Below are 14,669 nucleotides of genomic sequence, written 5' to 3'. Positions count from 1 at the left end.
ATTCACCAATGTCTCCGCCGTTTCTAATAATATATATTGAATACTGCTCGTTACTACGCGGAAACGGGTCACGCGCTCGACTATCCGCGAAATGGATTTGTTAATATTCCATCGGGACGGGTAAACAACTTCTTTGATGAAAAATTGAACACATTCGCGGAGGGTTACGAGCAGGTAACGCGCACCGAGACGTGATCGGATTAAACGATGTCTGTCCACCGAGGACGGTCCGATTCTACTCGCTGTTCGTACTGACGTTAATAATTGATAGGCACGTTGAAAGTGGAATGCACTTCGACCGAGCACTTTCGAGAAATGTAACGGGAGTGCCGAGTTTTCGACGAGTGTACGCCAAGGGAGAACTTCTCTCGTCTCGAGATGACCGTGTTCGTAATTTTAATCATCTACGAGGGGTACGTTAAGTGAAACGCGACTAGTTTCCGTATTTAAGAGAAGAGACGATTCACGAGCGATCGTCGCGACGATGATCGAAAAGATTGGCGACCTCCAAACGAAAACACGTGTATGTAAATTAATCGAGCACCGTTCTCTCGTTTCGCACACACGAGTGGCTTAATTCGTTCAATTTTCCGTGCTTGAATCCACCGTATGAATCGGAGATTACGCGTGCATCCGAATTCCAGAATTTCTGGCAACCGTCGCTCTCGATTTGCGGCCAAGTAGTACGAACCGTGACTCGAGCGGACATCCATGACGTACGGTCGACGATCGAGCACCACTACTATCGATAACAATACACGTTGCTCTGTTCGTCACGGGGTCGTTAAAGGGCACGTGTACCTTTATCGGGGTAACTTCCTCTCTTCGTGAGTACGAAAACGGAATAAGTGGTGAAAAATAGTCATCATTGTAGGAATAAATAGTTAAACCTTAAATAGGGTTCGTAGATCTTGAAACGATTAGTTGGGAAGTTTCCGGAGGTAACTCGGTCAATTTTCAATATTTTTTCGCGAAAATTCGGCGCACACGGTTCTTCATTACTCAAGTTTTTATTCACCGATGAAAGAGGGAACTCGTCGGGTCCACTTTTCAATGTTTCAAAGAGCAGGTCGTTTTCTCCAAGTTTTTAAATTTGTAAATTGACCTCGACGGGTCGTAGCCTACGCGATAAAATTGAATAAAATTCAATCCATTTTCAAATTGGATCCTCGTGGAAGACTTAAACGGCCCGGACAGTGGAGACATCATACATCATGCATGCGCGGAAATTAATTCGTCGACCATATTCGTTCACGTACAATTACTACTTTTTTCAAAAATAATCTACAATCTACCCCCCGTTTGATGAAACAAGAACGAAATTAATTCACGGGGCTAGTTTTCCTCGAATATTTCCTCAAAGCTTTCTTTCGTCGATAAGAAGGTACGTACCCTGTTAATAAATTACGCGTTTACCGGAAACGGTACGTTTCCACTTGGAAGTACCCCATTCTGCGTCATTCGTAGCTCCATTTTTTGCTCTCTCTTCCTCGGAAATTAATTCATCCGTCATATTTGCTCACGTACAATTACTACTTTTTTCAAAAATAATCTACAATCTACCCTCCATCTGATAAAACAAGAACGAAATTAATTCACGCGGTTACTTTTTCTTCAATATTTTCTCAAAGCTTTCTCGTGTAATAAATTACGCGTCTACCGGAAACGATACGTTTCTACTTAGTAGTAACCCACCCTGTGTTGTTCGTGGTTCCTCCTTTCGCTCACCCTATTCCTCAGATCCTAAATTAATCTATATGGTTGTTCGGAAAGTCATTTCGTTCTTTTGATAAAAATGAGACACAATTCTTTTAGAGTATACCGAACAACCTGATACAATGAAACCCCTGTAATAAATTACGCGTCTACCGGAAACGATACGTTTCTACTTACTAGTAACCCACTCTGTGTTGTTCGTGGCTCCTCCTTTGGCTCTCCCTGTTCCTCACATTCGAAATTAATCTACAATGTACCCGACCCATCTAACGAAACAAGAATGGAATTAATTCACAGGACTAGTTTTCCTCGAATGTTTCCTCAAAGCTTTCTCGTGTAATAAATTACGCGTCTACCGGAAACGATACGTTTCTACTTAGTAGTGACCCAGGCTGTGTTGTTCGTGGTGGCTCCTTTGGCTCTCCCTGTTCCTCAGATCCGAAATTAATCGCGTAGCAAAGGAACGCGGCCCTGGATCCCCGAAAAGATACGACGTAATCCGGTCAATCCACCTTCGGTGGGGTTCCCGTGGATGATGACGCGTTGACCTCGCTTCCACGTCCCGTTTCTTCGTCTCGCCCCTGCCGACGGTCTCTTATTCGAGTGCGTCAGAGATGACGTCAGGTAGTAGCTAGGCAACCGCGCTCTGGTGGTCCACGAGCGAGCAGACTTTTTCTACCTTTCGTTTCTGGTCTGGCCTGCCCTGTCCTTTGGTCTCGTCGCGACGAAGGACGAGCCTCGGAGGCCGACCGAACGCGGCCGGATATTGTTACAGAAGGGATTGGTGAGGGACGAGGGGCGACGAGGGAACGAGGAACTGGTGTACGTTGTACCACAGCTACGCGTAACGCTTCGTTTAATAATACTCTACGTTGGAAGTTCGTTAATCCGAGGCTCCTTGATACGGACACTCGATTTAACCTAGGAGAAGAGTAGAAACGAGGGTGGGACGAAGAGATGTTGAAATACACCGGGCAGAAAATGTCGAGATGAGCGAGAGTCGGTTGTTGATGGAACGAAATTGATTCTCTGTTTACTTTTTGTACTGGTTCTTTTTTAATTAATCTTAGAAAGAACAGGGAGGGTAGAAGGTGGAGTACTGGATAGAAAATATCGTTGAGTTGTGCGAAAGTCAGGTGTTGATGAAATTAATTCGAATAATTAAGGTGTCTCTCCCTATTTCTCTCCTTATTTAATCTTAGAAAGGAAGGGTGAAAGGTGGATCCTCTACTGGATAGAAAATATCGTTGAGGTGCGCGAAAGTCAGGTGTCGATGAAATTAATTCGTACAATTGATGTTTCTCTCCCTTTCGTACGATTCGTCTGGTAGGAGATTAGGATTGGTACCAGAATAGTGCAATAGTTTTCGGAATTGATTTCCCGTTTAAAAATATACACCCCTTAGTGTTCAACAGAACAGTCAGCGGCAGCTCGGTCTTTCTAGGGTTAATTTAGACGACCTCTTCCCCTAATTGGCCACCGACCAACGGAGACGATACCACCCTCGTTTTATTCTCGTAATTATCCACTAACGAACAAGTCTCGGTTAATCTGGATCTCGTTAGGTCGCGCGTTTTTAATTCGCCCGCGTGTCGGAGGGAAGAACCGACCCCCTGACTCGCGTTTCCTCGTACCTGACGGATGAAGAGGGCGAGTGAATCTCTGTTTCATCTTTCGTGGATCTTTTTCCCGTCCATTCGATGCTTCGTTACCGCGAGGATCCGCATTCCTCTTCGTTCGTCTCCGCGCGGCGCGGATAAAGCGTACGCTTGATAAATCGATAATTACACGATGCTCCGGGAGGGCAAAGTGGCGTTTAATCGGCGCAAGAGGGAGAGAGAAATGGAGCAGATGAAGGTCAGAGTAAGGGTCAGGAACAGGTATTTTTTTCTTCGTAGAAATAACTGTCTTATAATAAATGGGTGCGCGCGTCTCTCTCTCTCTCTCTCTCTCTTGTCTTCTGCGGGCTGGTTACTTTGCGTGCCTACCCTTGGAGAATCGAAGGGCGTGAGCTGATTTTTACGCGAGCACATAATTATTTTACACGTCGAGGATTCGCAACTAGTCGCGTGTAGCTTTATCGGATTAACGTCGAGCCGCGTTTTGTCGACTGAGGGTGTTGCGACGTTTCGAAGGCCAGGTATACGTTAGGGACCATCGAAGTGAGGTGTCTCCCAGGGACGTCTATCTCGACATTTAGGTATCGTTCGATTTAACGAAGGATTAACGGCGACCAATGGAAGTTCCCGGGAAATTCACATCCTTCTTCTTCCTCTTCTTCCTCCTTTTTTCTTCAACTAGATTTATTTTACCTCGCATCGACGACATGGCGATGTTTCACGGTGCTGTTGGTATATATTATCGTCTTTAGATTTTCTACCATTGATTCGAGTCTTTGATGAACTTCGAAGCGTTTCTCGTACGGTCCTTGGACGTTAGGGCCGTATCTGGTTCGATGTCGTAAATGTTTCGTCATTGATCGAATCCTCTGCAGTTTGGTGGGTCTATTTCTTCCGTTAACCTTCTATTTCTCTATTCAACTTGTCAAGTACAATTCATTATACGCTGTATCGACTCCGCGAAACTCCGCGGGAGTTTAACAATGACGCGCTCGAGGAACGGAGATAAAGAAATGAAACTAAGTTCACGTTTGCCCCGTTTGAATCCGGTTTACCGAGCGAAAGTACCGTCAATTACACTCGTTCGAGTTCCAAGCGGTTTAAAGTTCTCAGGTTATTGCATTTTTCAGGATAATAGAGCCGTTCAAAGGATCGCACCTTGGAACTTCACCCGGGGGAAATAACGCAACATGCACGAAACCCGATGCAACGAGAGGGAGAGAGAGAGAGAAATGCATCCTGTTTGAGCTCTATCCACAGCTCGCGACCATGATCGCCCGAAACGCGAGCAGAAGTCGGTGAAAAACTCCTGGAACGTTTATTCGCGAGTCTGGTGAGAAAGAAACGACGATCGAGGGGGGAACGAAATTCGATTCTCGAGATGCGAGAGCTTTGGAAAATATGAAAAAAAAATCGAAACGATTCTCCGTAAGTCACGGATTAAAGAAAACGTTGTTTATCGGAGCACCGAGACCGTGAAATATCGACGTCTACAGTTTCGACGAAAATTGTGCAACACTGGTGGATGATATTTATCGGAACTTTTATGGGCCAGTAAATTCTGCATTGATTTTTCCGGCGCGGAGAGGACGTGTTTTATTCCCGACGACGAACTATCGAAACTCTTGTTACGGAATATTTTTTTGAGCTCTTTCGAAACTTTCGACCACGAAATGGTGCATAAATAACAGTCGCGAACGGGCGGTACGGGACTAAATCACCGAAACGAGAAATAAAACGAGCGAAAACGTTCTTTCTATTTATTCGCGAGCTTGGTCGATGAGAATGGCGGCCCGAATTGGAACGAATGAGAGAGTGTTTAAGGAAGTAACGGGTACGTGAAAATAAATACGTGGAAACAAAGAGTAGATTGTGGTCCCGCGTGTATAAATAAAATGCAGCTACATCTGTCCGTTCGGATGTTTATTATCGCGCGCGTGACGTTACCGAGCTGAGTGACGTCATTAAATTCTAGCCACGAGAGAGAAGCCTCGGTGCGCGCGACTGTAAACTGTACCGTATCTCGCTTATCGTTCCCTCTAGAGCCGGAACGCGTACCGCGAGAATTATTGGAAACGAAACGTAGAAACTTTTTCGTTCGGTGGAAATTTTCGTTGGAATCGACGACGAGCGAGCCCGATCGACGAAAACGACGAAAGCGTCGAAGCGGATCGGGCCGGTGGTCAAGGAAGTAACGCCGTGTATGAAAATAAATAGGCGAAAACAAAGCGAACATTGCGGTCTAGCGCGTACGTGTATACGCGAAATGCAGCTTTCTACGTTCGATTGTTTGTTATCGCGCGCGTGACGTCGCCGAGTTACACGACGTCATTAAATTCGAGCCACGAGAGGAAGCTTCGGTGCCCGCCAACTATAAAACGTACCGTATCTCGTTTACCGTTGTTTCTAGAGCTGGAACGTGTACCGGGAGAATGATTGTAAATTAAACGTGGAAACTTTTTCCCTCTGTGTAAACTTTCGATAGAATCGACGGTGAACGAGTTAGGCCCGTCGAGAACGACGACTCGAATCGGATCGGGACAGTGTTTAAGGAAGAAACGCGTTTACGAAAATAAATAGGCGAAAATAAAATGAACGTTACGTTCTCGGGCGTATAAATAAAATATAGCTCCGTCTGTCAGTTTGATTGTTTGCTATCGTGTGACGTTGCTCTGCTGCATGACGTCATTAAATTCTAACAGCGAGAAAACGTACCGCCGATCGTAAACCGTAGTACCTATCTCGCTTATCGTTGTTCCTGGACTCGGTGGGTCTATTGTACCGGGAGAACGATTGTAAATTAAATATAGAATTTTCTTTCGTTCCCCGCGAACTTTCCAGCGACTGGATATTTCCTGTCTTTGATATATCACGGGAACGCAGGAACGCGGTAAATCCCTATTTAATTTCTTTTTCAGGAAATACAACGAATAAATTTTACATACGAACAATATTTCTTATTCCGGCCAACGTCGGATAATTCAGCTAGTTAACGAATATTTATGAAGCCGCCCGAGGGCAGTATTGCTCAGAATACCGACCCGTTATTTTATCGGCCACGGTACACGTTGTATTATGCACTACTGCGGGATAAGTATTTTTCCGAATACGCTGCGGGATGAAATTTTATACGGTGTTTGTAAACAGATCTCTGCGCGAATGTTTCAACCGGGTTTCAAATTGAACGGGAGGACCGTTTCACGTGCGAATTACGAACAAAACGTTTACGATTCGGTAAATCGTGTTCTAGTGTTGTGTCGTTAACGATCAACGTAAGCGGTTTATTTCGAGAAACCGTGGCAAATGAATATTCTACGCTGCTTTATTTTCTCTCGTATCGGAACAATACCTTGTCGAAATAATTGAAGGATCGTCCACTGAAAAAATACTCCTGTCGTGCGCAACGATTTTTCCATGGAACAGCTATGGTAAACATATTAACGTCTCTCCGATTCCTGTTGTCCGGTTTCGTTTCTCGAACACGAGATCCTCTATTTTCGGCGTTACACGCGAGAGAAGAATATTTATCTCGCAATTTGTTTCGAGAGCATCGTTTCGAAACGAACCAAAAAATCGCCAAGAGTTTCTGGATATTATTTTATACGTTCTCACGATTCTTCGGCGTTCCAGTTAAGTAAATGTTAACGTTCATCGACATTCAACGTCTGGTGTCGTTCCGTATAATTGTACGAAATTCAAGCCTCGGTCGAATCCACCTTGATGGAAACTTGGTACGAGAATAGACACTTTGGGTCCAGTTGAACGTGAAACTTTCTTATGCAACTTTGAACAGTGAAATTATCGAAGCGTTGTCACGAGACAGTGAGATCGATCTTGGAAGTAGCTGCGACTCGTATTGGGTCAGACATGTAACGATTATACACTTATCGTATACTGCACACTTCGATCTATTATCGTTATATATTGTACCAAGTTCCGTTCACCTAGTTTTCCCAAAAAATCAGGTTCGTTTCGAATTGCAGCGCGATCGAGAATAAATAAGCGATAAACATTACGATCGAGAGTAAATGAGCGATAAAGATTGCGCTCGAGAACACGAGGGAGAAGATCGCGTTAAAGAAGTATCGCGAAACACATTCTAGCTTCTTCGAAAGGGAACAAAGGTTCCCTTAATTGTTCGTCCGATTACTTCTCACCATCCGCTCCGCGCAGACAATTTTCAACTGCGCGTTAAACGACCGTTTCAGAAACTCGGGCGAGACCGCGCGCGGGAAACGAGCGGAAATTAGCGCGATTCCGGTGAGTTCGGTTCGCGCGCGATTTTTCACGCTGTCGGTTTTTGGCACAGGGCCAAAGCAACTCCGAGCGTTTTCACGAGCGACTTAGTTAGGATCTTGCCGACGCATCGGTCGGAATTATCGCGTTTAAATGGCGCGCGAAATTATTGTCTCGAGAGTTGTCTCTTTTAGATATCAACTGAAACTAAATCAACGTAGATATAAGTAAAACTAAATCGTTTAGATGTAACCGAAACTAAATCTACGTAGATATAACTAAAACTAAATCGTTTAGATGTAACCGAAACTAAATCTACGTAGATATAACGAAAACTAAATCGTTTAGATGTAACCGAAACTAAATCTACGTAGATATAACTAAAACTAAATCGTTTAGATGTAACCGAAACTAAATCTACGTAGATATAACGAAAACTAAATCGTTTAGATGCAACTGAAACTAAATCTACGCGACTAAAAGAAACAAGCTTGCGCACGGACTAAAAAAAAAAAATAATTCGAAGAGAGAAACTATTGTTCTTTAATCCTGAAACAATCGTATCCGGGAGCCAACAACCAGGAATGAAATCTATCGAGTTTAAAAGCACGACGTACGATCGATATTCAGAATCGTGTTCCGATTTCGTCAGAAATCATTTCACACTTTTTTCAACCCTTCTGACGATCGGATCAACGGATAAAAGTCGTTGCCACACGTGTTGCAGCTTTTTTTTTTTTTTTTTTGAGCAACTGGCCAAAGAGCAACGTCCAAATCCAATTTCCGCGAACAAAGGGACCGCGAATCTAGCGCGTACAAGGCGCGAACTTCCTAGCTGGGACGATCGGATCTGATGGCTCGTGAAACTCGGTAATTTTTCGAGCGGATTCTCGATTCCTGACTCGAAAGCTTTTCGAGAAGGTGTCGAACGTTCACCCGGAGCATTTGTAAAATCCTGGATTTGAAAAACGCCGAAACGGATACCAGTTCGGAGGATTCGATCGCGTTTCACATCGTCGCGTATATTGGCTGGAAAAATTGTTGCTTTCACGTCAAAGCGCGAACAGAGTCGCCGGATAAACCAGTGAAATCATGCTTACCTACTGGTACAATCACGAAGAGCGAAACAAAAGGAGGAATGTACTCTGGTGTCGAAAGCACTAGCTTTTGAAAAAGATTTCACTTTGATATTTCTCCGTGTGGCGGGCTCGTTGCGAAAAGGGGACAATTGTAACGAAAATACGCGTAAATTAGAATCATAATGGTCCTGCGCTCGTTACAGTTTTCACGTGGGTATACAGGGTGACTCGATACGAATTGTCGACCGAAATACCTATCGATTCGATCGAAAAAACAGTGTCACGGGAAATACATTGCGTTACCCTATCGGATCAATGTTTGTTCAACATTTCGTGTCTCAATTTATTAACGATACTTTTTTCAGATCTTCGAACGTAAATTTAACCACTTGCTCCGAACCATCGTTAGCTGGTATCTGTGCCGGGTTAGGTGTGGTTCTCCCTCGGTAAAAGTACCCTCGATAAAAGACTCGAACGCGTGTAATTCGAGACGGTTCGCGCTCCCTCGCGGGAAACTCACGGAAAATTGGCTCAAGTTTTCCGTGTCACGGGTACGAGGATTCCCACTCGTCTTTGCCGAAAGAATTTCGTTGCTAGGACCGGGAAAAGCTGATTTAACGCGTTCAACGACGCGAAAGGCGCGAGCTCCTAAGCCGCTTTGCCAGTCGGCCGCGTTTCGATAGAGTTGCTCATATTTCCGGGGTGAATCGTTATCGGGACGTTTGTATTGGTCGACAAGCGAGCTGATGGGCAACCAGCCTCTACCTATCTACCATCCGTACATCTGGCTGGCTAATGCCAGGAATATACGGCCAAACGAGCCTGCACAAACGAACCGAGCGATCCTCGCTTAATTCGTTGCACCGCGAATCTAATCGCGAGTCCTCGACGAGGAGCTCCGGGTTCGCGGGTGGCTACCTCGATCGTTCGATTACGATATTCTTCGAGAGTTTCCTCCCTTTGGAATCGATACAGCGACTCGTGAAACGTTTCGTTAGAATTCTAACGAATCGAAAGCCCTCCCCATCCGAAGGAGAAAACCTCGTAACGTTACCGTCGGGGGCGTTTCGAATTCTAAACCGGGGTTTAGGAGTCGTTAACTTTCCTCGTGACACGTGCTTAATGAATTACCACACACCGGTTGGATCTCTATTTCGGTGAACAGACCGGTACTGGAAAGAAAAATGTGAATTAGGATCGTTTCTCCCCTGGAACTTCGATTTTATATTGTAAATCTACATGAATATTCGAATTGGTATTTTACCAGTATCGCAGAACGAGCGATTCGCTTTGTTTGGAATAATAGTTGAAATATATTTTACGTCGTTGAACGATACGAGGAGCGAAACGTTGTCGGATTGAGCAGAAGGGACCAGGTTGCGTTCGTTTCCAAATTTCGCTCGAAAAGCGGGAAGTTGGTCCTTTTATCGAGGCACGAGCGTGCAAAAATATTGGTTTTCGGTTCTGTCGCGTGCACGAACGAAAAAAAAATACTCGATCGGTCGTTGTTACCGTAGGAACAAACGCCGAGCTCGAGACAGGGCTGGGACGGGATTAAGGTAATTGAATAAAAATAAAAGAACACCGCGTTCGAAGGGGGACTGGAAAGATCGTGTATCGAATAGAAGCGAAATAGTAGGATGTACCGGAGAAGAGAGCCCGATGCTCGGCAATACGAGGAGAGGGTACGGTGAAATTCAACGAAAGCCACGTAACCTATTATCCAAAGCTCCTAAAGCTTCCCTAGATTCAACGGAAAGGTTCGTGAGACGTAGATCGTATAAATACGCGGAACTTTCGGAGGCGACCGCCCCGCGAACCTTGCAACGAATATGAAAGTACGAGGAATCCATTTTCCTGGAATCGCGGGCAGGAATTTTCGATGCGAACCGGGGACGAAAAATCGCGCAAGAAAAAGAGACTCTTAGGGTATCGTGGTACGGAAACGCTTTGTACTTTCTCCGCGCGTTCAGATATTTGCGTGAAAATTTTCTCAAAATATCGCTCGAACCGCGTACTCTCAACGCGTCTATTAAACGTTTGCACTTAGACGTTCCGCGTCATTGGAGAAAATTCCCAAATATTCTCCTATTTCGGTCACTGTTCGTCCATAGATCCGAATAGTGAAATTCTTTGTCGAGAATGTAGTTCCTCTATCTTTAATACGTCGTTCACTTGTATTCTCACATAGCCGGTCGCGAAGAAACGCGATCGATCTCGAGGTTGCTCGATCGCGAACTTCCAGCAGCGTTGAATCATCGTAGTCGCGTACCACGGGTCTTCTTGAATCTTGGCTACCGTCGTTCGAATATTCTAATTCGAGCGCGTGTAATTAATATTGCATATATTAGAGGGTGGCGTGACAGAGCAAATTGAATTCTCTCGGTAGCGGTCAGAGACGGAGATTTGAGGTCGATCGCGACCGACGCTGTATAGTTAACTATGTCTGGCATGTTCAATTATGAGTCACGGCCGGTGATCCTGGACGACGGAAAGGACGAAAGCGTCCGGCCGCGTAACAAACGATGCATTTGCGCGCCAGGTCGCCGTGCTCGCTACGAAATTACCGGAACAGGGGCACCTCGAGTGGAAATTGCTGGTATTTCGCTTCGTTTCGCTTCTAAAAGGTTCTTCGTTCACCGTGTACCCGGTCCGTGGACGCAATTTTAAAGATTTTGAACAATTTCGCTCTAATTACTCCGCGCTACGAGCTAACTGCATCGCCCGCTACGGTTAACGCGCGATATTTACGCTGGTATTAACGTCGATGGTGCTTTTCGACAAAGTGTCTCGACTGTGAATAGATAAAGCCAAGACAGCGAAAAGACCCACGAACAATTCGCGGTCTCGTGTTTTCTCAGAGAATCGTTTAGCCACCGTCCTCGAGTACACGGACGTTATTATTACCACGGTTACACGGTGTAACCAACTGCGTACTTTTTACCTACCGATGATTCGGTGTTTATTGAAATTCGCGAGATATTAATTTCGAAACTCGATTTCGGTGGTTACTCGTTACGATATTGAAACGATTCGAAACGCGGCGATAAACGAGGGTACCGGGGCGATCGTCACGCTTTCGAGGGCCCGTTCGAATGTTCAGAATTCGCGAGCAGAAATTAATCCCCACGGTACCCGTTTTCGTCGCGCGTGTTCGACTCCGATGTCCGGCTCTCGACCAACACCAACCCGTGGAAAGATTTATCGCCCGAGCATCGTTCCCTGCTCTTTTTAGCGTCGATAGTTTCTCTCTCGGCGAATTTAACCGTTTCTCTTCGAACGGGGCGAAAAAGAAGGTTCGAATTACATTCGACGATCGCTTAGAAGCTGCTGGATGTTATTTCCTCCGAGGGCAAGGTGGTCCTGACGGGCCTCTTTCTCACACGGTGTGCACGCTCGTGCGCGAACGAAATAGTCGGGGTCTCGGGCGATCAAAGATTCTCGTCCACTGTTTATGTATCCGAGACAGTTGCAGCCAGTGTGTACCTCGAGAGATGAGAAACGCGGATAAATTGGACTTACGAGGCGATCGTTCGACAACGCGCGAAAGAAATTCTACTTCGGTGTGTGTTTCGGCTATAAATCATACTCTCGAGTGCCACATACACACACACACACACGTACGTGTTGCGAGACGTGGAACGATTTTTGCCACGCGAGAAGGAGAACGCGTACGAACGGTGTGCAAACCGAGGGGAATTAGTTCGGTGGTTAATTAAGAAAACAAAAAGAGGAAGAAAGGTAGGAGGAAAGCGAAGAAAGAAAGAAGAGAAAAGAAACGAACGAAGATCGATGCCCAGAAGTCAATTGCGCAACGTTCGTTCAAGCTGTTGCGACGTAACCGTGAAAGGAAAGTAAATACAGAGGCGGTGGAACGAGCTCGATATAAAGGATCGTTATCCTGGGCGCTGGATAACGATGTATACTCGTCTTTCACGGTTTCTCCGTGGCTGGTGCGTCACCCGACAATCCATCACGCGTTGGAACATTATCAGCCATCGTGTCAAACGCGATAACAACCCCGTCGTTATAGTTTCATACTCGGCGCGCGAAACGTCGCCGTAAATTCCACTAATAACCGATCATTATTGACACCGCCTGCCGATAAAAATCGTTCCTTCTCCTGTTTCGTCGATACGATTAATCCTCGATACTTCGAAATCGGGAATAATCTCACGGATTTTTAACCCCGATATCCCCATCATCGTTCAAACGAATCTCCAAGTTTCGATGTACGTATCCGAAGATAACAGATAACGAGAAATTCCATTCTCACCGCACGATTACTCCACCGTCTTGGAACTAACGCTTTACGCTCACACGAGTCAGCGTCAGCGTGTTCCCTTCTATTATACGAGCGCGAATAGTTCCGCGATCGTGGAGAAATGTCTGCACAGGTCGAGATCTCAACGCGGAAGACAGAGCGACACCGTCGAGAGGTTGCGTATCGGGTAACGACTCGTACACATCGAAGGACTTTCGGTCGACACTCGAGTTTCAGGAGCACCGATATTATCTTTTAAAGCACGAAAACGTTGTCACTTTTCGTCGAGTAGAACGCGATACCGGTGTTACAACCTTCTCGAGACCCGGAGGTCGAAGTAGAATCGATTCAGGCTTCGAGAACGCTTCGGATCGAGCTCGGTGTCGAATTTTCTTTTCGAGACAGAACCGCCACGTGCGTCACCAACTTGCCACGTTCCGTATTACGGAACGCTGCGACGGAGCGGGGAGGGAGGCCACGAGGTGCGCGTGAGCGCGACCAATCGGTGACCGCGGTCGCGCGGCATGGTGGGGGTAACCGCCGGGTTACCCTGAGCGGACGCTTTATTTCGCCTCGACCGGCCTCACGGTCGAGATCGCGACTTACGTCATTCCCATGCGCCAATGTAGTCCGACCAACAAACGAACAATTATGTTTCTCTTAGATACGTACGGAGGAATTCTCTTTACGGCGACCGCTCGCGAGCTTTACGACTCACCGTACGCGTGGAAGCACCCTTTCGGCGAACAATAACATTTACCACGAATAATAAACAACTCGTTCGATCCCCGTAGCAGAATCCGAGCGAATGTTCGACCCTTTCGGCAAACGACGCGCGTTTGTACGCGGTCGCGTCGATTCGTGGTGGAAACCAGGAACGACTACAACCCCACGCACTCGTGCGCACACACACAGCGCGGTATAAACTCGCAATAACTCGCACCTGTTCACTTGGATCCAGACGTATTCCCACTGTAATAGCCACAGGAATAGTTCAGGGATTTTATGGGACCCGCGTTTCCTTGATGCATGCTAACGCTCTGTTTTTCGCGCGCGTGTGTGCGCGCGTCTGTGCGGCTGACGGTATCGAACAACGTTCGACAACGATGTTTCGCGAAAAACGGTGTCGTGTAACATAGACGCGATTCGAATCGCTGGTTCGCGTCTTTCACGATCGTGGACTTTTATATTCATCCGACGCCGGTGATCACGCTTCGTGCGGTGTTCCTGTTCCGCGAACGTATTAAAAGTCGCGAAACGAACGCGCGGGACGGTTGTCCGCAACACAATGATGTCCCTTGTTAACGTATATCGATTCCGCGTCTGGCTACGAAGCGTTCTCGTGTTTCAGAATTGGTCGCGCTGACGTAACGTCGTTGCGTTGAAAATTTGCTTTCAAAGTGTCTTAAATTTCCAAAAAACCGGTATCGATGTTCAGACCATTTTTTTCACGGCTAATATCTCTATTCTGTTTTGCGAAAATAACATCAAACGAAACCGTTCCTTAGACGAGGGGTGATTTTAGCCCATAAGGAAGACGCGTCAATTAGTTTCGAAAATTTTTACCAACATTCGAATATTTTTATCCCTTACTGAGAATGGTTTTCTTTCGTGAAAAGGGTCTCGAAAAGAATTCTTGTACGTACAAGATAGTTGAAAGGTGATTTTGACAAACGAAACGTCAAAAAATCGACTCGATGATGTACCGATCGGTGCATGGACAGACGGAAATACAAAAGAAATTATCGCGCGACG

General features: G+C 45.9%; 1 protein-coding gene across 4 annotated transcripts in view; it reads right to left on the bottom strand.

Moving 5' to 3' along the window:
* Dgk (diacyl glycerol kinase 1) overlaps window positions 1-14,669 on the bottom strand; it is a 115,904-nt gene that overhangs the window by 45,453 nt on the left and 55,782 nt on the right. The window contains exon 1 of one of the 4 annotated variants that reach the window (XM_076322732.1): window positions 6,685-6,811. The exons of 2 other annotated variants lie outside the window; for them this stretch is intronic. In XM_076322732.1, the coding sequence (XP_076178847.1) occupies window positions 6,685-6,771 (87 nt within the window). In that variant the 5' untranslated portion in view covers window positions 6,772-6,811. Of the gene's footprint in view, window positions 1-1,893; window positions 1,988-6,684; window positions 6,812-14,669 lie in introns of those variants that run through there. One more of the 4 variants, XM_076322733.1, reaches the window with a different exon arrangement.

This window comes from Ptiloglossa arizonensis, chromosome 10 (genome assembly GCF_051014685.1).
Source record: "Ptiloglossa arizonensis isolate GNS036 chromosome 10, iyPtiAriz1_principal, whole genome shotgun sequence".
NCBI lineage: Eukaryota > Metazoa > Arthropoda > Insecta > Hymenoptera > Colletidae > Ptiloglossa > Ptiloglossa arizonensis.
This window is presented reverse-complemented; position numbering and strand designations above follow the sequence as displayed.